General features: G+C 46.9%; 1 protein-coding gene across 3 annotated transcripts in view; it reads left to right on the forward strand.

The window, feature by feature from the left end:
• Nucleotides 1–592: 592 nt before the first annotated feature.
• LOC124035219 (transcription factor COE2-like) overlaps nt 593–23,564 on the forward strand; it is a 65,518-nt gene continuing 42,546 nt past the window's right edge. For 2 of the 3 annotated variants that reach the window (XM_046348658.1, XM_046348656.1), the window contains exons 1-6: nt 593–1,215; nt 3,956–4,112; nt 5,917–5,980; nt 8,018–8,073; nt 8,190–8,263; nt 10,831–10,899. In XM_046348658.1, the coding sequence (XP_046204614.1) occupies nt 1,082–1,215; nt 3,956–4,112; nt 5,917–5,980; nt 8,018–8,073; nt 8,190–8,263; nt 10,831–10,899 (554 nt within the window). In that variant the 5' untranslated portion in view covers nt 593–1,081. The remainder of the gene's footprint in view (nt 1,216–3,955; nt 4,113–5,916; nt 5,981–8,017; nt 8,074–8,189; nt 8,264–10,830; nt 10,900–23,564) is intronic. The other variant, XM_046348657.1, reaches the window with a different exon arrangement.

Consider the following 23,564-nt stretch of genomic DNA (forward strand, 5'->3'; position numbering starts at 1 on the left):
CAATAAATCGAAAAATAAGTAATACATATATTAGGTGATTCTTATCAATGGCTGAATTAGTTAGTCACTGCAGTAAATAACCTAGTCCCAATATGAACGCCTAATGTGTTCACTGAAATGATCCATTTTTGATTTCAACATTGAAGAATAATTTGTTGAAACACAAAATCAAGCAATGAATATAATGTAGCCTGATAGTTCGATAGTCAACAAATAATACAGCTCCATTGTATGAATTCATAATTTAACCAAACTGATAAAAGTAATACATAAACAAAACTATATTTAGAGACATTTCATATTCTTATTTGTATAATCAATTAGCCTAAACAGCTGAATAGTTGTTTATATTATCCCACTTTCACCTGCAATCCGAAGCAGTCTTTGGTAGGACTTCACTAGAGAAAAGTTTGATGAAACATGAGAGCTATAGGCTAGCTGGATGCTAAAATTGGTATAAGTCCAACTAACGGAGGCATTTTACACCAATGAGAGCATCAATTTCAACAATCGGTCCCCCATAAGGCAGTGTAGCCCCTCCTCCAGACCCTATCCCGGCAGAGGAAGTCATTCATGCTCCGGGACAGTGAAACGTTATTGCCAGCCCTTCGGCCTATAGATTCAAAGAGCAAAAGGTCTCTGTCTACTCTGTTTGAGAAAGATTCTTTCACCTGTGACTTTAGGACTTTCGTGTGGAAGTGTGTGCATGCATATCTGTGGTGTGCATATCTACGGTGTGCATGAGCTTGTCGAGGAGTGCTTGCGTGTCCACCAAACAGGTGATCTTTGTTTATGTTCGAACCGACGTTGGACGTTACCGATCGATCCCCTGCTCTTGGACAATGATTGCAGTCCAACAGAAGATACATCATCTATTGCCTGTTTTCCTTCATGAGCACGTTTGAAGACAAGCAGTATTATTTACTTTGGGCAGCTAAGCCTCAGTCATCTTCCAAGTGTTCGATAGCACAGTATCCTGGAACTGACCTTCCAGTTCTAGTTTCCCAAAGTCATAGTGCTCTCTCGTTTACTCTGAATTTCTCCAAGGAAATAAAAGAACAGCATTTGGTTTCTGTTTTAAATGTACGGGATCCAGGAGCATCTCATAAGAGACGTCAGCGGATTAAAAGAAAGAACTCTGGGAGAGGAGATGGATCCGGTCCGGTCCTGGGTGCGTAATGTCGGTGTTGTCGATGCTAACGTAGCGGCGCAAAGGTACAGTATACCTTCATGTTCTCAAGTACTTTGTGGTATTTTGACGAAATTAACGAGTCAATCTGTTTTATTGGCAACACAACATAAAACACTATTACGGACCTATAAGAAGTGAATTAGACCTCTTTAAGCATGCACGAGGAGTCAATGTAGGCTATTATGTAGGTAGTTTGTCTCACTTCAATATCCAAAAGCATATTATGCTAGGGAAATAATTAATACAAGTAAATGACAAATAACCTATGTGCACAGATCACCATAACATAGCCCATAAGTGACCGGTGGAGGTCAAATATAACGTATTTTTGTTGATTATGCTCATGCCCCTTGTTTGATACTCATTGACCTCAAACTTCTCCAGACTTGGGATGAAACGAAAAAGCAACAGGTCGTCTTTGGGAGTTAATGGCCGGCGGTAAAGAATGACAAATGTAGAAAAATAGATATCGCGCATCCCTGGCTTTGTGTGAGAGTGCGGCTTGTCCCGGGGTACGCGCTGTCAATAGCTAGGGGTGTCACAAGCAATGAAAGGGATAGGGATAAAACAAAACAATTAAACAAAAACGCATTTTGTCACGAAAGCGAGCGCCCGGAATAATGTTATTTTAGTGAGGATCACACCTCTTGGCTATTGATTTGTATGAAATGCTTGAAACGCTTTTAGCAGTTCGAGTCTGTAAATGTATCCATCTTGAATTATTCACTAATTATTTTATATCTCCATCCAGTTCTCTGATCACCATAGTTTAGGCCTATATCCAATAAGCAAATTACGATGTAAGTTGATAACAATAATAACCCAATAATAATAACAATACAATTATATTGGTGTGTCTACTGAAATATTAATCCGTAGACAAATTCATATTTATATTGTCATCCCTTTCCCCAAAAGAAAGAGGTTGGAGAAAAATCTAAATGTATTTTGATCTATTAGGCCACCATTATATTATGCATTGAACATTTTTGCTCAGTGCTTTTCATACTGGTTTAAAAGTAACTTTGTGAATTCTTAATGTTAAAATACTCCAGTACATATACAGTATGTTGTGATAGCCTTGGTATAAATGAGCCATAACATACTCCAGTACATTTACAGGCTATTATGATAGCCTTGGTATAAATTTGCCTATGTTTATATTATTCAAAGGATAACATGCAAAACAGTAAGCATGCAGACAAGGTAGTCTAACATTAATGTAAAAGGTGTATTTGCCAAAATAAACAGATGTTTGGTGCTAGGACAAACTTGTAACAAATCTCTGTTATTTGGAGTGTTCGGTTAAGGTTATGACTGACGTTGCAAATGTGCGTTAACAGTCTTTTCATATTTTAGATGTATTTTTTTGCAAACGAAACACGTCTCGAGTCATTTGTTGATTGAAGGCCTTTATCACATCATGAGTATCTACTTTCATAATAGGCTACTCACTAGATATGGTAACTTTACCTAAAATGTATCTGATAGTTATTTGGCATGTGCATTTCTAAATCAAACCTATGTTGTACAGCTATAACTACGTAACACAGTTCAGACGTGTTCTATCAGTGTTTATTTGGTGGGAGCCCGTTTGAAATCCGTTAAATGAACGATGGTACAGGCCCGCGCTTGAGTATTGAGTTGGCCTATAGGCTAGGATCCACCTATCAACCTGACCTATTATTCTCATCCTGTAGGAAAATTATAATTTGCGTATTCTGCTAGATCTACATTATGCATGCGAAAACAAATATGCAGCGCACAATTATCCAATCAAAACAAATGTTCATTTGTCAGACTTTTAAACTTTTAGTCCTTGAACTTTTCAAAGGTCAAGAGGATGAAGGTCAGCATGAATTCCAAAATAACTTTCACAGTATAAAAAAAACACGTTTTTATCTGAAAGAAAGAAAACCTTTAAGGTTTGGAACTTTATATTGTTCAGCGTCAACAAAAACCAGCCTTGGTGTCATCTAGTGTAAGAGGCGAAGCATCAATAAACAACCCGTGTTAATTAAGCTGCAGGCATCCACGTTTGGGGCAAGTCAAACTTTGACCGACCCATTAATGATAAAAGCACACTGAGAGGAGAGTTAGGATATCTTTTGACTTCCTTTCATTCCACCATCGATCATCTGTGATTTCCTAGATAGGTCATAAATAGAAGGTTACTGTCATTGAACCCAATGTTTTAAAACGTTTTGAACGGCGTTGAATTGTTGCTAACAAATAATCTACATTTAAGATCGTGAAAATTAAGCATCAACCAAGAATACAGTTAGACTACAGTAATAGGCTATTTATTTATTTTAATATGAATTAAGCATATTAATCATGTTGGCTCAAATTCATTTGACGTTTTTTCCACAGTGTTTGTTCAGTGAGTATTTTTCAAAACGAATTTCCTCTATATTTCCATTTCTGACCAATTCCTGTTGCAATAGTTGTTGAATCTAGAAATGAGAAAACATACAGATCAGGAAGCATAGGAAAGACGTTCCTTTCAATAGTAGTTATAATCACTACAGACTTCTTTTCCTTTCATAATTTACTTTTCTCTGCAAATAAATGTATTGTTCATTAGACCTGTATTAGCTCAAAGTCTAAACTCAATCACCCTATAATTATTATGTTGTAGCCTATACAGTTGTCCTTAGTAAACAGTGATTGCAGTTGTAAGAGTTTTTGTTATGTGTGCCTGAGGATTGTGATGTAATGTGAAGGGATTTCACTCTCCTAATTTCCCTCTCCTCTCTACAGTGGTGTAGCTCTCTCCAGGGCCCACTTTGAGAAGCAGCCCCCCTCTAACCTGCGCAAGTCCAACTTCTTCCACTTCGTCCTGGCACTCTATGACAGACACGGACAGCCTGTAGAGGTGGAGAGGACTTCCTTTGTGGACTTTGTGGAGCACGACAAGGTGTGTGTGTTTGTTTGTTTTAGTTTGTTGAGTGTGTGAGTATATTTGAGAATAATATGTATTTCTCTTTATTATGCATGTCCGCTTTGGCTATTGTTTACCAGAAATACTTTAAAAAAAAGTTGGTAGCTATTACAGCAGTACTATCTAGCAAAGCTTTAAGCTGATCACATTTATACAACCCGTAGCAGGACATTTCTGTGCAGCCAGTAGTCTACATCCAGGCGTTTAACTTGACCTTCCACATCCCCTATAAAGCTGAGCATAATGAACAGCTGACAGCTCAATGTAACACAAGCCTCACTCCCAATAAGCTGAGCTGATGATGAGCGATTGAAAAAGAATACCTAATGACTAATTAGCAGCCTTCCTCATTAGTGGGACATCACTACTTTTAAAAATGCAAATGACGCTTGCCTCTGTTAAGTTATACCATGTACACATCATCAAAGTCTCTTTTCCTCCCACCCCCATGTACTAAATACTGCTGAGGGGAAGAAGTAAATTCCTCAGGTCAGACATGGGGCCAAAAGAAGGAGAGGAAGAGGTGCAGAGTGGCACTCAGATCAAGAGAGAGAGAGAGGGGGAGAGAGAAAGAGAGAGAGTTTAGAGAGAACCAGAGAGACAGGGCAGGGGAGGGGTACACTGCCTATGGTGGGAGCCTTGTGCCCAGTGTTGATGGATGGTTTTGCCTTGTGGTTAAACTTGAGCTGGGAGTGTGGGGCTTGTGGTCCAAACTGGTAACAGCTCTTCCCTCAGAGAGAGAAGAGGGCACTGTCCTGTCAACAGAAGTTAAAACACTGTTGTGTTTTACTGAGAGTGTGAGAGGGAGGGAGACATGGAGGGAGGGTGACAGAGAGGGAGAGAGTGAGGGCACCACTCTGGGCATCAGTGCTAATGCTAGGGCTGAGGGCTGTCAGTGTTTCTCCTAACGTCACACACACAGCCAGGGCGAGGCAGAGTGATATGACGGCTGCAGAGGAGTTCATTTTCTGCATGGTTAACCTGGCATCTGGTTTTGTTTTGTTGTTATTCAGAGGTGGAAGGGTGATAAGGGGAAATAAATGTTCCTCTGTGTATATGAACACAACATTATATTCCAGTCTCTACTGTATCTCCACTGTCGATTTCTTTCTTTCTCACTTTTACTCATCTCTTTTAATCTGTCCATTGTTTTCCTTCTTCTCTTATCTCTCTTACTTTCTCCTCATCTCTGTATTCCTCTTTCTGCTCAGAGATGCTCCCTGGGTTATTGGACCAAAGAGCATTCCTTTGAGACCAGTTAGGGATAGACTGGGAAAGGGAGAGAAAGAGAGGGATAAAATGAAAGAGAGTGGTGTAGAGCAAGGGGGAAGAAGGGATGGAGGAAGTTTCTCCTTCAAGGTCGACTGCACTGAAAGAGTTTCCACTCATTGAAGCACACACGCACACAGGCACACAGGCACACAGGCACAGACACTCAAAGACATGCAGACCTATACATATGCACACAGGAGCTTGTGTGGACTTTAACTGTTGCATACATGATCCTTTGTACACTGTTGTATGTGATCATAAGGATCCCATGGCTTTAGGATTTCACATCAGACATGTGGCAGTTCAACTTCTAAAAAGAGGAGCTAACTCAAGGTTAAGGACCTTGTCCTGGAGCCCAGTGTAGGGTCCAGTCTACAGGGTAGGGATCCATCTGATCCCACACCAGTCCCAGGGATGAAGCGAGCTTAACTGTGCTTAACTGTAACCCCACCGCGCTATAACTGCATGACTGCATTGTGTGTTCGTCTGTTTGTCATCTCATTCCAAGGAGCAGACGGGAGAAAAAACCAACAACGGCACTCACTACAAGCTGCAGCTCCTCTACAGCAATGGTGAGTACACCAGACCTCCAAACCACCCTGGAATCACATGAGGAGCAGCATGTCCCATTCATGTCAGTGTGAGAACCTGGGCATTCAGGAGTTGATATGGTCTGTGTGGTTTCATGTCTCTTGATTCTTTGTCCCGGAGACATTTTAGTGTTTGACCACTTTAGAGTGGGAGGAGAAACAGGTTGTCCTGAGCCAGACCACTGACCAAACACCATTATGCATCTCAATGGTCTGGCCATGGAATGGACATGATATGGACATTTGTTCTAAATATAAGAGGAAAATCCCACTTTCCCCCAACCCCCCACTCCCAGTACTCTTCTACCTACCTCTTCCTCTGCCTCTCATCTGACCTACATTTACATTTACATTACATTTAAGTCATTTAGCAGACGCTCTTATCCAGAGCGACTTACAAATTGGTGCATTCACCCTATGACATCCAGTGGAACAGTCACTTTACAATAGTGCATCTAAAACTTAAGGGGGGGGGGGGTGAGAGGGATTACTTATCCTATCCTAGGTATTCCTTAAAGAGGTGGGGTTTCAGGTGTCTCCGGAAGGTGGTGATTGACTCCGCTGTCCTGGCGTCGTGAGGGAGTTTGTTCCACCATTGGGGGGCCAGGGCAGCGAACAGTTTTGACTGGGCTGAGCGGGAGCTGTACTTCCTCAGTGGTAGGGAGGCGAGCAGGCCAGAGGTGGATGAACGCAGTGCCCTTGTTTGGGTGTAGGGCCTGATCAGAGCCTGGAGGTACTGAGGTGCCGTTCCCCTCACAGCTCCGTAGGCAAGCACCATGGTCTTGTAGCGGATGCGAGCTTCAACTGGAAGCCAGTGGAGAGAACGGAGGAGCGGGGTGACGTGAGAGAACTTGGGAAGGTTGAACACCAGACGGGCTGCGGCGTTCTGGATGAGTTGAAGGGGTTTAATGGCACAGGCAGGGAGCCCAGCCAACAGCGAGTTGCAGTAATCCAGACGGGAGATGACAAGTGCCTGGATTAGGACCTGCGCCGCTTCCTGTGTGAGGCAGGGTCGTACTCTGCGGATGTTGTAGAGCATGAACCTACAGGAATGGGCCACCGCCTTGATGTTGGTTGAGAACGACAGGGTGTTGTCCAGGATCACGCCAAGGTTCTTGGCGCTCTGGGAGGAGGACACAATGGAGTTGTCAACCGTGATGGCGAGATCATGGAACGGGCAGTCCTTCCCCGGGAGGAAGAGCAGCTCCGTCTTGCCGAGGTTCAGCTTGAGGTGGTGATCCGACCTCACCCCTCTTCTAAATATCTATCCATTCATCCAATCACTGAGTTATTTAAGCCCCAGATTTAGTTGTGTGTGAAGCTGCTCCAGGCCCCATAAACAGGGAAACGATGTACACGGTGCCCCCCATGGTGTTACAACATCAGATAAGGGATGTGCACAGAAATTTGGGTTCCCATGAGCCTCCACTGCCCCTACTCTGCCATCCCTGTGGCACCCATGGGAGAGGAGATGAAAGACATGTAGCAGAAAGATCCCGACCATACACACTCATATACATGCACACACACACGCCTGGCTCTGCACCCTCCCTTTCCCCCCCACTTCCCCCTAGTGATATCAAAGCACCCCTGATTGAGACTTTGATGAGGGGAACCCGTTTTAAAAGCAATACTCTGCATAGTAGGCTCCATAAAACAAAACCTTGGATAACATGCTGCTCTTCAGAGGCAATTCATTACATCAACGTTGTTTCTCTGTCCTGTGTGATTCTCAGCAGCCTACAAGGAAGTAAAACCAGTGTGTTTGAAGCGCCCAGAGACTAAAGGTTCAGGTGCTTTCTAAAAGTATGCTGGGAGGTACTCTGTGTCAGATCCCAGAGCTCCTAAAGCCCTCAATTGATCCTGATCTGAACTGTATGGATGACCCAGGAAATGGCCATTATGGGAGTCAAATCAATGTCCCGTCTAAAACACTCATATCCCATGCCTTCAGGATTAGGTTGTCTATGTGAGGTTAGATTAGATTCCTCTAATGACTGTGTTTATGTCTGTGTGCAGGGGTTCGTACAGAACAGGATCTTTATGCACGACTTATTGACTCCGTCACTAAACAGGTAAGGAACCCTGTTTTCCCTGACTGGATTTAGCCTGCTGTGCAGCTCATGCTTACAGCTTGATTGATTGCACATGAAATCAAATGCCCCCATCACCCATGCTCCCTCTCTCTCAGCCCATATCATATGAGGGACAGAACAAGAATCCTGAAATGTGCCGGGTTTTGCTCACTCACGAGGTTATGTGCAGGTGAGTCATATACGCATGTGCACGCACGCACACACACACACACACACACACACACACACACACACACACACACACACACACACACACACACACACACACACACACACACACACACACACACACACACACACACACACACACACACACACACACACACACACACACACACACACAATGTGGTATGCCATTTGGAAATAAGACTGGGTCTGAAATGAAAGTATAGCCAGTCCGTCATCAGGCTTGTTACAGTGTGAGCCCCCTGCTGCTCTCCGTGTCCCACGCCAGCTCCTCTTTCTCTCTGGAGCCTCCCTCACAGATAATCAGGGGGAGGTATGGGGCCACTCTATCTTCAACCTCCACTGAAACATGTTAAGGGAATAATCAGCCCCCTAACCCCCCACCCCCATCACCACCTCAGACCCTTATGTTATGCATGGACAATGATCTACATAGGAACAATGTTGAGACATAAGAATTAGAGTAGCTTCTCACAGTTCTGAATGATTTAGTTTCTAACAATGTGCATGGAAACTAATGCATATGTAAAAAGAATAAGACTGTGTGTCAGGAATTGGGTGGAAGAAGAGAGCTGCCGTTATGGTGCTTTTGGAAGGCGGGGCTTCTTCACCATGCATGCAGTGTTTTTGGAGGTATGGAGCAGTGGAGGCTGTTGAGGGGAGGATGGATCATAATAATGGCTGGAATGGAGTAAATGAAATGACATGTATTTGATACCATTCCAGTTATTCCACTCCAGCCATTACCATGAGCCCATCTTCCCCAATTAAGGTTCCACCAACCTACTGTGGTAAGCAGGTAGGAAGAGAAGGACACAGTGAGAGAGAGGTAGTGTTGGTGTAGTGGGGCAGTGGCCCAGGGTTTGAGGGCAGGAGGGGGAATGAGAGGGGGGTTGGGTAGGGGGAGAGGGGCTAAGACTGAGTGGGCTTTGCCATTGTGTAGCCAGCAGATGCCCGAATGTAACTCACAGCTGGCTAATAACAGAGCCAGGGAGGCAGAGGGCAAGCGTCACAGCTGGGGAGTGAGGCCGCCTGACAGGGGGCGGAGGGAGGGTGGAAGGGGGCAGGGCAGGGCCAAGCTGGGACACGAGAGGGGTGAGGTGAGGTATAGGGGTGGCAGATGGTTAGGGGAGGGGGCACTTTTGTTATGCAGCGGAGGGGACTTGTAGGGGGGGGCAGGCTCCACAGACAGGACTGCTGACGAATTGTAGGATGCTGTGTGGGTGTGTTGATGTGTTTGTCTGTGTGATGGGGTGGGGTTCTCTTTGATTTTGAAATCCATGTGACAGATTACCAGGCTGGCTTTTCGCTTTTGAATGGTCTCTCCCTGTTTGTCTGTGTGATGGGGTGGGGGTTCTCTTTGATGTTGAATGGTCTCTCCCTGTTTGTCTGTGTGATGGGGTGGGGGTTCTCTTTGATGTTGAATGGTCTCTCCCTGTTTGTCTGTGTGATGGGGTGGGGGTTCTCTTTGATGTTGAATGGTCTCTCCCTGTTTGTCTGTGTGATGGGGTGGGGGTTCTCTTTGATGTTGAATGGTCTCTCCCTGTTTGTCTGTGTGATGGGGTGGGGGTTCTCTTTGATGTTGAATGGTCTCTCCCTGTTTGTCTGTGTGATGGGGTGGGGGTTCTCTTTGATGTTGAATGGTCTCTCCCTGTTTGTCTGTGTGATGGGGTGGGGGTTCTCTTTGATGTTGAATGGTCTCTCCCTGTTTGTCTGTGTGATGGGGTGGGGGTTCTCTTTGATGTTGAATGGTCTCTCCCTGTTTGTCTGTGTGATGGGGTGGGGGTTCTCTTTGATGTTGAATGGTCTCTCCCTGTTTGTCTGTGTGATGGGGTGGGGGTTCTCTTTGATGTTGAATGGTCTCTCCCTGTTTGTCTGTGTGATGGGGTGGGGGTTCTCTTTGATGTTGAATGGTCTCTCCCTGTTTGTCTGTGTGATGGGGTGGGGGTTCTCTTTGATGTTGAATGGTCTCTCCCTGTTTGTCTGTGTGATGGGGTGGGGGTTCTCTTTGATGTTGAATGGTCTCTCCCTGTTTGTCTGTGTGATGGGGTGGGGTTCTCTTTGATGTTGAATGGTCTCTCCCTGTTTGTCTGTGTGATGGGGTGGGGGTTCTCTTTGATGTTGAATGGTCTCTCCCTGTTTGTCTGTGTGATGGGGTGGGGGTTCTCTTTGATGTTGAATGGTCTCTCCCTGTTTGTCTGTGTGATGGGGTGGGGGTTCTCTTTGATGTTGAATGGTCTCTCCCTGTTTGTCTGTGTGATGGGGTGGGGGTTCTCTTTGATGTTGAATGGTCTCTCCCTGTTTGTCTGTGTGATGGGGTGGGGGTTCTCTTTGATGTTGAATGGTCTCTCCCTGTTTGTCTGCTACCTTTTCTTCCCCTTTCTTTTATTTTCACCTCCTCTCCTTTGGCACTTTTTGTTTCCCTGGATCTGTGCAGTCTGCAGTGCAGTCTGGGACAGTGGTCGGGCCAGAGGAAAGATTAGTCCGGTCATGCTGGTTTGTTTCACTCACTGTGTTGTTGTGTTTTCTGTTTGTTATTTTGGAACACAGTCGCTGTTGTGAGAAGAAAAGCTGTGGAAACCGCAATGAGACGCCCTCTGACCCGGTCATCATTGACAGGTAACGGCACCTGTCACTCACTCACACTAACCAGACAATGTCAAACAGCCCAACTGAGCCTATGTTCTACTGTCTCCCCCTCAACTGTCCCTCTCATGCCTTTAAGATGTCCATTGTCCAGACATGCTCAGATGCAGAAATACTCACACAAACATTAATTTTGATAGAGAGAGAGAGAGAGAGGGAGAGGCAGAGACCCATGTGGTTCCTGTGATGAGACCTCACAAATCAGCCGTTTCTTTTATGGCCAGTAAAAACAGAGGAGAGGGAGGGTTAGTGAGGGCAACGGGAGGGGAGCAGGGGTAGGGTGTAGATGTGTAGGGGTGGTGGCAAGGTGCATACATGTCTGCATATTAAATGTGTGGGTGAGTAGGTGCAGTCCATGTGTGTGTATATATATTTAAGAGCTTTCCTCTAGGTCTGTTGCTGTGCCAGATCCCTGTAACAGAGCGTACCTACCCTATGAGTGTTTATGGCACTGAGGCATGCGTCTGTGATAATTAGTGTCTCTGCAGTATACCTGTCGGTGCTAATGTAAGCATCTGTGTTTGTTAGTGACTGTGCTCACATACTGTCTGTCTGTCTGTCTGTCTGTCTGTCTGTCTGTCTGTCTGTCTGTCTGTCTGTCTGTCTGTCTGTCTGTCTGTCTGTCTGTCTGTCTGTCTGTCTGTCTGTCTGTCTGTCTGTCTGTCTGTCTGTCTGTCTGTCTGTCTGTCTGTCTGTCTGTCTGTCTGTCTGTCTGTCTGTCTGTCTGTCTGTCTGTCTTTTTGATTGTCTCCTTTGCTCTGGTTGGTCAGCACACAGGACACTGTGGCGTCCCCTTACACTTAGTCCACACTGTCATACTAAAAATACCTCCTCTGTACACAGTCCTAACTCCTGCCAAATATATGAATACAAAAATATTCCTATCAGAATCATGAAGAGTTAGGGTCTATCCTGCAATGTGAAGGTTATGTATTGTCTGTAGATTCCCTACCTGACAGTCAGTTATCAGGCTTTAGGGAGACGGAGCATTACCTTAATGGACATGTGTGAGGGTTTCCAGGTCCCAGAGATTTTGGAAGTCTGCCTGATATCAGCTGCTGTGATAAATGCTCATAAGCAGACCTTCTGTACAATGGTTTTTCTGTGACGTCATATCTTCAACCTTCACCTCCCTCTTCCTCCCTCCCTCTCTCCATTCCTCCAAAAATACATCCCAAAATGTCAAGAATTTTTCTCCCACTTTCCCTCCCTCTTCTGTCTTTGTCTCTCCCCATCACCCCCCCCCCCCCCCCTCTCTCTCCTCCTCTGTCCGAGCTGGCCGGCAGTTGACAGTGTGTCTCAGAGGATCTCTGCTGAAGATAGTTTTCATATAACGGAAAATTGGTCTGTTGTCTTTTGAATTTTCCCAGAATCCTTAGTAGCAGCTGTTTTGCTCATTTGGCGCATTACTTTCCCAACGACCCCCGTCCTCGTCCTCCATCTTCCATGGCAAAACCACTCCAAAGATTATTTATAAGTAGCGCAGGGGGCTTGTGAATTGGAGGATCTATGTCAGTGTGTGGGCCTGTGCAGGCTGATGGTGGTACTGTGAGGATGGATTTAAATGGGATCGTTGACCTACTGTACCCTCTAATCACACTGGGCCCATCCAGGTCTGATAGGGGGTTATCCCTCTTGACAGGCCCATGGATCCCTCTCCTTGGGGACCAGCCTATTAGCAGTTATGTCATTTGGGATAAGCTGGTGGAATTTGTTGCAGCGTTCCACTGTGTCCTTGTAGAGATCTCAACTTTATTTATTGTGGATTTTTGTGTGTGCATGTGTGCATGTGTGCATGTGTGCATGTGATAAATAGCAAGAGAGAGCGAGAGAATGTGTCTGTGTCTGAATAAGCCCATATGTATATTGTTTGTGTATGTGTACATGGATGTGCACAGATGTTTATTTGTTATGTATGTATGTATATTATAATATAATGTATGTGTATATTGATGTATGTGTCGGTGACCCTTTGCCTTAGTCACTGCTTGGGGCCTAAATGATTCATGTGTGTATGTGGAGGGGGGAGGTGGGTGAGGGTGGCTGTTTCTGAGGCTGCTGTAATCAGCCTCCTGCTCCCAGCCCCAACACCTGTTCTCCAATTAATATGCAGCGTGCTGGGGCCCACCCGCTCCTACTGCCGCTCCTACTGCCGCTACTACTGCATCTCCATCTCTCTCTCTCTCTCTCTCTCTCTCTCTCTCTCTCTCTCTCTCTCTCTCTCTCTCTCTCTCTCTCTCTCTCTCTCTCTCTCTCTCTCTCTCTCTCTCTCTCTCTCTCTCTCTCTCTCTCTCTCTCTCTCTCTCTCTCTCACTCTCTTACTCTTTCTCTCTATGGTCCCCCTCTCTCTTGGTTTCTCAGGCTCATACCAGTGTTTCTACCCTACTCATTCATTCTTTACCTCTCTTTCTTTCACTTTCTCTCTGCCCTTGTCTTTCTCTCTTCCTCTCCCTTGTGTTCTCTCATCCATCTCTTTTCCCTCCTCTTAGCCCATCTTATTTTGTGATAATTAGGCAGTGTCATTAAGACACCTACCCAACCACAAGGGAGTTTGCAATTCCCCAAACGGCCCAAACCCCCTCTTTTTCTAATCTCCTTTCCATATTGTTTCGGTCCCCCCCCCCCAAAATCCCCTCCTCTCTCTCCTGCTGCTCCACTCTGTCCTTCTCCCTAATCCTGATTTGAGTGAAAGGGGAGAGAGTAGATCACAGCTGATCCATAGGGAGGGGTGGTGGGGCCAGGGGGCTTGTAGGGGGTTAGTCAGGAGGGGGAGATTACTCTTAAAGACGCCCTTGTGTCGGGCTCTTATTCAGAGTAAAACACTGATCATGTCATATTGCTTGCAGCGTATACTGGTCGTGTTATTGTTCAATCTGTCACTCACTCACTGACATTCATACTTTTGCAAATTGAAGGGAACCTCTGTTTCAAAGATGTCAATGGTCTTTGACTGATTGATTGACTTATTGATTGATTCCTCTGTCTTGCCCATTTCAAATCTTAATGGATTACATCCACACATGTGCCCTGTTGTTGACTGAATCTCAGGTGACTGAAGAATCTGTTTCAAATATATTTTCTTTTACAGTATGGCTACATCCCTCCATACTCCGATATTCTGTTTTTACAAGCCTTGCTTTTGCATTGTCTGGCTTTGATATTTTCAGAGCTTGTCTAACTTAAGAATACTAGAACATAAAGTATCCCTGTCTGTGTCTCTCCCTCCAGGGGAGAAGAAGAGGCAGGGGAGAAGAGTGGGGGAGAGTGGAGGAGAGTGGAGGAGAACGGAGGCAGGGGAGAAGTGGGGGAGGCAGGGGAGAAGAGTGGAGGAGAGTGGAGGATAGCGGAGGCAGGGGATAAGAGTGGGGGAGGCAGGGGAGAAGAGTGGAGGAGAGGGGAGGCAGGGGAGAAGAGGAGACGAGGAGAGGGGAGGCAGGGGAGAAGAGGGAAGGAGAGGGGAGGCAGGGGAGAAGAGTGGAGGAGAGCGGAGGCAGGGGATAAGAGTGGGGGAGGCAGGGGAGAAGAGTGGAGGAGAGGGGAGGCAGGGGAGAATAGTGGGGGAGAGGGGAGGCAGGGGATAAGAGTGGGGAGGCAGGGGAGAAGAGTGGAGGAGAGGGGAGGCAGGGGAGAAGAGTGGAGGAGAGTGGAGGATAGCGGAGGCAGGGGATAAGAGTGGAGGAGAGGGGAGGCAGGGGATAAGAGTGGAGGAGAGGGGAGGCAGGGGAGCAGAGGAGGGGAGTCAGAGGAGAAGAGGAGAGGGGAGGCAGGGGAGAAGAGTGGAGAAGAGGGGAGGCAGGGGAGAGGAGGAGAGGGGAGACAGGGGAGAAGAGTGAAGGAGAGGGGAGGCAAAGGAGAAGAGTGAAGGAGAGGGGAGGCAGGGGAGAAGATTGGAGGGGAGGGGAGGCAGGGGATAAGAGTGGAGGGAAGGGGAGGCAGGGGAGAAGGGGGAGGAGGAGAGGGGAGGCAGGGGAGAAGAGTGGAGAGGTAGGGGAGAAGAGTGGGGGAGGCAGGGGAGAAGAGGAGAGGAGAGGGGAGGCAGGGGAGAAGAGTGGGGGAAAGGGAAGGCAGTGGAGAAGAGTGGAGGAGGCAGGGGAGAAGAGTGGAGGAGAGTGGAGGCAGGGGAGGAGAGGGGAGGCAGGGGAGGAGAGTGGATGAGAGGGGAGGCAGTGGAGAAGAGCGGAGGAGGCAGGGGAGAAGAGTAGAGGAGAGTGGAGGAGAGGAGAGGCAGGGGAGGAGAGGGGAGGAGGCAGGGGAGAAGAGTGGAGGAGAGGGGAGGCAGGGGAGAATAGTGGGGGAGGCAGGGGAGAAGAGTGGAGGAGAGTGGAGGATAGCGGAGGCAGGGGATAAGAGTGGAGGAGAGGGGAGGCAGGGGAGAAGAGGAGAAGAGGAGAAGGGAGGCAGGGGAGAAGAGTGGAGGAGAGGGGAGGCAGAGGAGAGGGGAGACAGGGGAGAAGAGTGAAGGAGAGGGGAGGCAAAGGAGAAGAGTGAAGGAGAGCGGAGGCAGGGGAGAAGAGTGGAGGGGAGGGGAGGCAGGGGAGAAGAGTGGGGGGAGGGGAGGCAGGGGAGAAGGGGGGAGCAGGAGAGGGGAGGCAGGGGAGAAGAGTGAAGGAGAGGGGAGGCAGGGGAGAAGAGTGGAGGGGAGGGGAGGCAGGGGAGAAGGGGGAGGAGGAGAGGGGAGGCAGGGAAGAAGAGTGGGGGAGGTAGGGGAGAAGAGTGGGGGAGGCAGGGGAGAAGAGGAGAGGAGAGGGGAGGCAGGGGAGAAGAGTGGGGGAGAGGGAAGGCAGTGGAGAAGAGTGGAGGAGGCAGGGGAGAAGGGTGGAGGAGAGTGGAGGCAGGGGAGGAGAGTGGATGAGAGGGGAGGCAGTGGAGAAGAGCGGAGGAGGCAGGGGAGAAGAGTAGAGGAGAGTGGAGGAGAGGGGAGGCAAGGGAGGAGAGGGGAGGCAGGGGAGAAAAGTGGGGAGGCAGGGGAGGAGAGGGGATCAATGACAAGCACCATCTCACTAATTTATAGTGTTTTCAGGAGGGGTCTTTTTTAACAAGATGGTACTCTGAGGAAATAGGACTAATCAATGGGAATTTTCACATTTGGTCAATATTACTTTTCCCTTCCCCCTTTTAAAATGAAAAGCGATTTCACAAGGACTGAATGCAAGGGAGAGATACAGTAGAGTTTTCCTTTCTGTCAACTAGAACATACAAAATCTTTCAAGTAAGTTATTTTCTCATCACAAATCAGGTTTCAATCTAACCTTTTTATGCGAGTAAAGTACATGTTGGATACAACTTTATTACAGGTCTGATGGAAACAGAACATTTGTTGGTAAACATTCCAAATGTTGACAAAACTAAATACGATAGACAGTGGGAACTTTTTGTGTCTGTAAAATGAACTGTGCGAGAATTGTCAGAGGAAACGCTTTTATGCACCAATTTTGATATAAGAACCATCACATCGAAGTAAACATGGAGTCACGGGATGACATGGTGTGTGGTCCTCCCACTACGACTCGTTGGGAAAGCATGCAGTTTATTAGGCTACATATGAAATAAATAATGATGAACTTCACAGGGTGGTGAAAGTGGAGGTGATGAGCTTGATGCTCCTTTCCAGTAAATATCCAGGGTCTTATTCTGGTGACATCATCGATGCTTGGCTGCCGTTTGACAAATAAAAACAATATTGCTCTTCTGTCCATAATCATCTGGAAGCCCATCTAATTAGACAAGAGAAATCCTTTCCTATGTGTTAATACTTCTAACTGTTAAGTACTTATGATAGGAGGCAGTGATGGTTATGGTAAAGCCCACTTTTAGAGATGTGATTAGCCTTTTACTGCAGTGGGGTGAATCTACTTTCAAACAAAAGTATACACGTCACACACATGGTTCTGTGCTTTAAAAAGAAAGACACCTGTACATTGTCAGATATCGAGTTGAAAGGTATTCAATGTTGAGTTTGCATCCAAATATTACACTTTATGCACATCACAGAAGACTGAAATATAACAAAACTGTTTGACATAGAAACATCAGATCTTCTTCTGTAAAAAAATAAAATCAATATGAATAACATTTCACCCAGGAAGCCAAAGAGGCTGCTTTTCGTCATTGACTGCAGGAAAGGGCTTCATTTGCTTAGACTCGACCAATACTAGGAATCCATTGCTCTTCATCTTGTTTAACAGACCATACTGATCTTGTACTCCTGATTCTAGCTATGTGCTCGTTTGGCTGTTTTTAACTTGCCCTCACATAGCAGTGAATGAAAGTGTACATACATTTGCTCTCAATCAATATCCACTACATGAACTTCCCGAAAAGCATGTGTCAATTTCTAACGTCTTCAGTTGGATGAGGATTATTTCAGTAAATGTTTTGCATGTTATCTGTTGGAATTGATCCCTGTAGACATAGCTAGTTTCCACTGTGAGAACGTACAGTATGTGTCTGTGGAACAGCGCCGTGTAGACTATCATCCGTCTGTCCTCTGGTGCAATAAAACTAGAAGCATCTTCATGGGTCTTTACGGATTTAGTCTGTCTGGACAGTTTGACAATAAAGCATTCAGATATAATTTTTCATCGATTTGTATGTGAATGCCCTTCTTTAACCACCACGTCTCTAAGGGATTGTTTAACCATCTGTCTGAATGGTATTTTCTGTCTGTCTCTGCCTGTGGACTGCCTGTCCGTCTCTCTCAATCCCTTCTTTCCTCCTCTCTCCTTTTTTCTCACCTACTTTCCCCTGTAAGTAGGATTTGTTTGGGTGATAATTATGAACACATTGTTTTATCTCCTGTCTCTGTGTGTTGTCTCTGGTTGTTGTCTCTGGTTGTTGTCTCTGGTTGTTGTCTCTGGTTGTTGTCTCTGGTTGTTGTCTCTGGTTGTTGTCTCTGGTTGTTGTCTCTGGTTGTTGTCTCTGGTTGTTGTCTCGGTGTGTTGTCTCTGTGTGTTGTCTCTGGTTGTTGTCTCTGTGTGTTGTCTATGTGTGTTGTCTCTGGTTGTTGTCTCTGTGTGTTGTCTCTGTGTGTTGTCTCGGTGTGTTGTCTCTGGTTGTTGTCTCGGTATGTTGTCTCTGGTTGTTGTCTATGTGTGTTGTCTATGTGTGTTGTCTCTGGTTGTTGTCTCGGTGTGTTGTCTCTGGTTGTTGTCTATGTGTGTTGTCTATGTGTGTTGTCTCTGGTTGTTGTCTCTGTGTGTTGTCTCTGTGTGTTGTCTCGGTGTGTTGTCTCTGGTTGTTGTCTCGGTATGTTGTCTCTGGTTGTTGTCTCTGGTTGTTGTCTCTGGTTGTTGTATCTGTGTGTTGTCTCTGGTTGTTGTCTCTGTGTGTTGTCTCTGGTTGTTGTCTCTGTGTGTTGTCTCTGGTTGTTGTCTCGGTGTGTTATCTCTGGTTGTTGTCTCTGTGTGTTGTCTCTGGTTGTTGTATCTGTGTGTTGTCTCTGTTTGTTGTCTCGGTGTGTTGTCTCTGGTTGTTGTCTATGTGTGTTGTCTATGTGTGTTGTCTCTGGTTGTTGTCTCGGTGTGTTGTCTCTGGTTGTTGTCTATGTGTGTTGTCTATGTGTGTTGTCTCTGGTTGTTGTCTCTGTGTGTTGTCTCTGTGTGTTGTCTCGGTGTGTTGTCTCTGGTTGTTGTCTCGGTATGTTGTCTCTGGTTGTTGTCTCTGGTTGTTGTCTCTGGTTGTTGTATCTGTGTGTTGTCTCTGGTTGTTGTCTCTGTGTGTTGTCTCTGGTTGTTGTCTCTGTGTGTTGTCTCTGGTTGTTGTCTATGTGTGTTGTCTCTGGTTGTTGTCTCTGTGTGTTGTCTCTGGTTGTTGTATCTGTGTGTTGTCTCTGTTTGTTGTCTCGGTGTGTTGTCTATGTGTGTTGTCTCTGGTTGTTGTCTCTGTGTGTTGTCTCTGGTTGTTGTCTCTGTGTGTTGTCTGTGTGTTGTCTCTGGTTGTTGTCTCTGTGTGTTGTCTCTGGTTGTTGTCTCTGTGTGTTGTCTCTGTGTGTTGTCTCTGGTTGTTGTCTCTGGTTGTTGTCTCTGTGTGTTGTCTCTGGTTGTTGTCTCTGTGTGTTGTCTGTGTGTTGTCTCTGGTTGTTGTCTCTGTGTGTTGTCTCTGGTTGTTGTCTCTGTGTGTTGTCTCTGGTTGTTGTCTCTGTGTGTTGTATCTGTGTGTTGTCTCTGTTTGTTGTCTCGGTGTGTTGTCTATGTGTGTTGTCTCTGGTTGTTGTCTCTGTGTGTTGTCTCTGGTTGTTGTCTCTGTGTGTTGTCTGGTTGTTGTCTCTGTGTGCTGTCTCTGTGTGTTGTCTCTGGTTGTTGTCTCTGTGTGTTGTCTCTGGTTGTTGTCTCTGTTTGCTGTCTTTGTGTGCTGTCTCTGTGTGTTGTCTTTGTGTGTTGTCTCTGTGTGTTGTCTCTGTGTGTTGTCTCTGGTTGTTGTCTCTGTGTGTTGTCTCGGTGTGTTGTCTCTGTGTGTTGTCTCTGTGTGTTATCTCTGGTTGTTGTCTCTGTGTGTTGTCTCTGTGTGTTGTCTCTGGTTGTTGTCTTGGTGTGTTGTCTCTGGTTGTTGTCTCTGGTTGTTGTCTCTGGTTGTTGTCTCTGTGTGTTGTCTCTGTGTGTTGTCTCTGTGTGTTGTCTCCGTGTGTTGTCTCTGGTTGTTGTCTCGTTGTGTTGTCTCTGGTTCTTGTCTCTGTGTGTTGCCTCTGGTTGTTGTCTCTGTGTGTTGTCTCTGTGTGTTGTCTCTGTGTGTTGTCTCTGGTTGTTGTCTCTGTGTGTTGTCTCTGTGTGTTGTCTCTGTGTGTTGTCTCTGGTTGTTGACTCTGTGTGTTGTCTCTGGTTGTTGTCTCTGTGTGTTGTCTCTGTTTGTTGTCTCGGTGTGTTGTCTCTGTGTGTTGTCTCTGGTTGTTGTCTCTGTGTGTTGTCTGTGTGTTGTCTCTGGTTGTTGTCTCTGTGTGTTGTCTCTGGTTGTTGTCTCTGGTTGTTGTATCTGTGTGTTGTCTCTGTTTGTTGTCTCGGTGTGTTGTCTATGTGTGTTGTCTCTGGTTGTTGTCTCTGTGTGTTGTCTCTGGTTGTTGTCTCTGTGTGTTGTCTGGTTGTTGTCTCTGTGTGCTGTCTCTGTGTGTTGTCTCTGGTTGTTGTCTCTGTGTGTTGTCTCTGTGTGCTGTCTCTGTGTGTTGTCTCTGGTTGTTGTCTCTGTGTGTTGTCTCTGTGTGTTGTCTGGTTGTTGTCTCTGTGTGCTGTCTCTGTGTGTTGTCTCTGGTTGTTGTCTCTGGTTGTTGTCTCTGTGTGCTGTCTCTGTGTGTTGTCTCTGGTTGTTGTCTCTGTGTGTTGTCTCTGTGTGCTGTCTCTGTGTGTTGTCTCTGGTTGTTGTCTCTGTGTGCTGTCTCTGTGTGCTGTCTCTGGTTGTTGTCTCTGTGTGTTGTCTCTGTGTGCTGTCTCTGTGTGTTGTCTCTGGTTGTTGTCTCTGTGTGTTGTCTCTGTGTGTTGTCTGGTTGTTGTCTCTGTGTGCTGTCTCTGTGTGTTGTCTCTGGTTGTTGTCTCTGGTTGTTGTCTCTGTGTGCTGTCTCTGTGTGTTGTCTCTGGTTGTTGTCTCTGTGTGTTGTCTCTGGTTGTTGTCTCTGTTTGCTGTCTTTGTGTGCTGTCTCTGTGTGTTGTCTTTGTGTGTTGTCTTTGTGTGTTGTCTCTGTGTGTTGTCTCTGTGTGTTGTCTCTGGTTGTTGTCTCTGTGTGTTGTCTCGGTGTGTTGTCTCTGTGTGTTGCCTCTGGTTATTGTCTCTGTGTGTTGTCTCTGTGTGTTGTCTCTGGTTGTTGTCTCTGGTTGTTGTCTCGGTGTGTTGTCTCTGGTTGTTGTCTCTGGTTGTTGTCTCTGTGTGTTGTCTCTGTGTGTTTTCTCGGTGTGTTGTCTCTGGTTGTTGTCTCTGTGTGTTGTCTTTGGGTGTTGTCTCTGTGTGTTGTCTCTGGTTGTTGTCTCTGTGTGTTGTCTCTGTGTGTTGTCTCTGGTTGTTGTCTCTGTGTGTTTTCTTGGTGTGTTGTCTCTGGTTGTTGTCTCTGGTTATTGTCTCTGTGTGTTGTCTCTGTGTGTTGTCTCTGGTTGTTGTCTCTGTGTGTTGTCTTTGGGTGTTGTCTCTGTGTGTTGTCTCTGGTTGTTGTCTCTGTGTGTTGTCTCTGGTTGTTGTCTCTGTGTGTTGTCTCTGGTTGTTGTCTCTGTGTGTTGTCTCTGTGTGTTGTCTCTGGTTGTTGTCTCTGTGTGTTTTCTTGGTGTGTTGTCTCTGGTTGTTGTCTCTGGTTGTTGTCTCTGTGTGTTGTCTCTGTGTGTTGTCTCTGTGTGTTTTCTTGGTGTGTTGTCTCTGGTTGTTGTCTCTGTGTGTTGTCTCTGTGTGTTGTCTCTGTGTGTTGTCTCTGGTTGTTGTCTCTGTGTGTTTTCTTGGTGTGTTGTCTCTGGTTGTTGTCTCGGTGTGTTGTCTCTGGTTGTTGTCTCTGTGTGTTGTCTCTGTGTGTTGTCTCTGTGTGTTGTCTCTGTGTGTTGTCTCTGTGTGTTGTCTCTGGTTGTTGTCTCTGTGTGTTGTCTCTGTGTGTTGTCTCTGTGTGTTGTCTCTGGTTGTTGTCTCTGTGTGTTGTCTCGGTGTGTCGTCTCTGGTTGTTGTCTCGGTGTGTTGTCTCTGGTTGTTGTCTCTGGTTGTTGTCTCTGTGTGTTGTCTCTGGTTGTTGTCTCTGTGTGTTGTCTCTGTGTGTTGTCTCTGTGTGTTGTCTCGGTGTGTTGTCTCGGTGTGTTGTCTCTGGTTGTCGTCTCTGTGTGTTTTCTCTGTGTGTTGTCTCTGTGTGCTGTCTCTGTGTGCTGCCTCTGTGCCGTTCTGAGTTTCTGTATGTCTGTGTTGGCACGTCCCTGCTCCGTATGCGAGCTATCCTCATTAGCCTCTCACTGTAATTTTAATAGAGGGGAACATCACCCACCCCTCTCAGCAGAGCCCCCGGGAACATTGAGGGAGCAGGGCTTTTGGAAAGGAACATTAAACAATTGGCCCAAAAAATGGAAATGGAAACCATTATTTCGACAGTGTCCAGGGGTCGAATTACTCCCCTCTCCCAGATGCATGCTCAGTAGCAGCCGAACTGTTACTTCATCAGATGTGCTATTGTAGATGTAAATAGTGTCCGTTTTAAAGATTGTTCCTCATAATCACAGAATCTTTATCTCCTTTACACGTGGATGTCATGGTTACCAGCAGCAGTGCATGTCAGGGTGGAGATCCTAGTTAACAGGCACCACCACCACCAACCACCAACAACCAACAACCAACCACCACCACCACCAACCCACCAACCACCACTACAAACCACCACCACCACGAACCACCAACCACCACCACCATTACAAACCACCACCACCACCAACCACCACCAACACTACAAACCACCACCACCACTACCAACCACCACCACTACCAACCACCACCACCACTACAAACCACTACCACCACCACTACAAACCACCACCACTACCACTACCAACCACCACCACTACCAACCACCACCACCACTACAAACCACTACCACCACCACTACAAACCACTACCACCACCACTACCAACCACCACCACTACCAACCACCACCACCACTACAAACCACTACCACCACCACCACTACCAACCACCACCACCAACCACTACCACCAACCACCACCACCACCAACCACCACCACCACTACCAACCACCACCACCAACCACCACCACCACCACTACCAACCACCACGACCAACCACCACCACCACTACCATCCACCACCACTACCAACCACCACCACCACCACTACCAACCACCACCACCCCTACCAACCACCACCACCCCTACAAACCACCACCACCACAACCAACCACCACCACCACTACCAACCACCACCACCACCACTACCAACCACCACCACCACTACCAACCACCACCACTACCAACCACCACCACCACTACCAACCAACACCACCACTACAAACCACCACCACCACCAACCACCACCACCAACCACCACCACCACCACCACTACCAACCACCACCACCACTACAAACCACCACCACCACTACCAACCACCACCACCACCATCACCACCACCACCACTACAAACCACCACCACCACCACTACTCACCACCACAACCACTACCAACCACCACCACCACTACCAACCACCACTACCAACCACCACCACTACTACCAACCACCACTACCACTACCAACCACCACTACCAACCACCACCACCACCACTACCAACCACCACCACTACCAAAACCACCACCACCACTACCACCACCAACCACCACCACCACCACTACCAACCACCACCAACAACCACCACCACCACCACAACAAACCACCACCCCTACCACCACTACCAACCACCACCACCACTACAAACCACCACCACTACCACCACCACTACGAACCACCACCACCACTACAAACCACCACCACCACCACCGCCACCACCACCACCACCACTAAAAATCACCACCACCACCACTACCAACCACCATCACCACCACCACTACCAACCACCACCAGCAACCACCACCACCACCACCAACCACCACTGCCACCAACCACCACCACCACTACCAACAGCCACCACTACCAGCCACCACCACTACCAACCACCACCACTACCAACCACCA

Source organism: Oncorhynchus gorbuscha, linkage group LG05 (assembly GCF_021184085.1).
Source record: "Oncorhynchus gorbuscha isolate QuinsamMale2020 ecotype Even-year linkage group LG05, OgorEven_v1.0, whole genome shotgun sequence".
Taxonomy (NCBI): domain Eukaryota; kingdom Metazoa; phylum Chordata; class Actinopteri; order Salmoniformes; family Salmonidae; genus Oncorhynchus; species Oncorhynchus gorbuscha.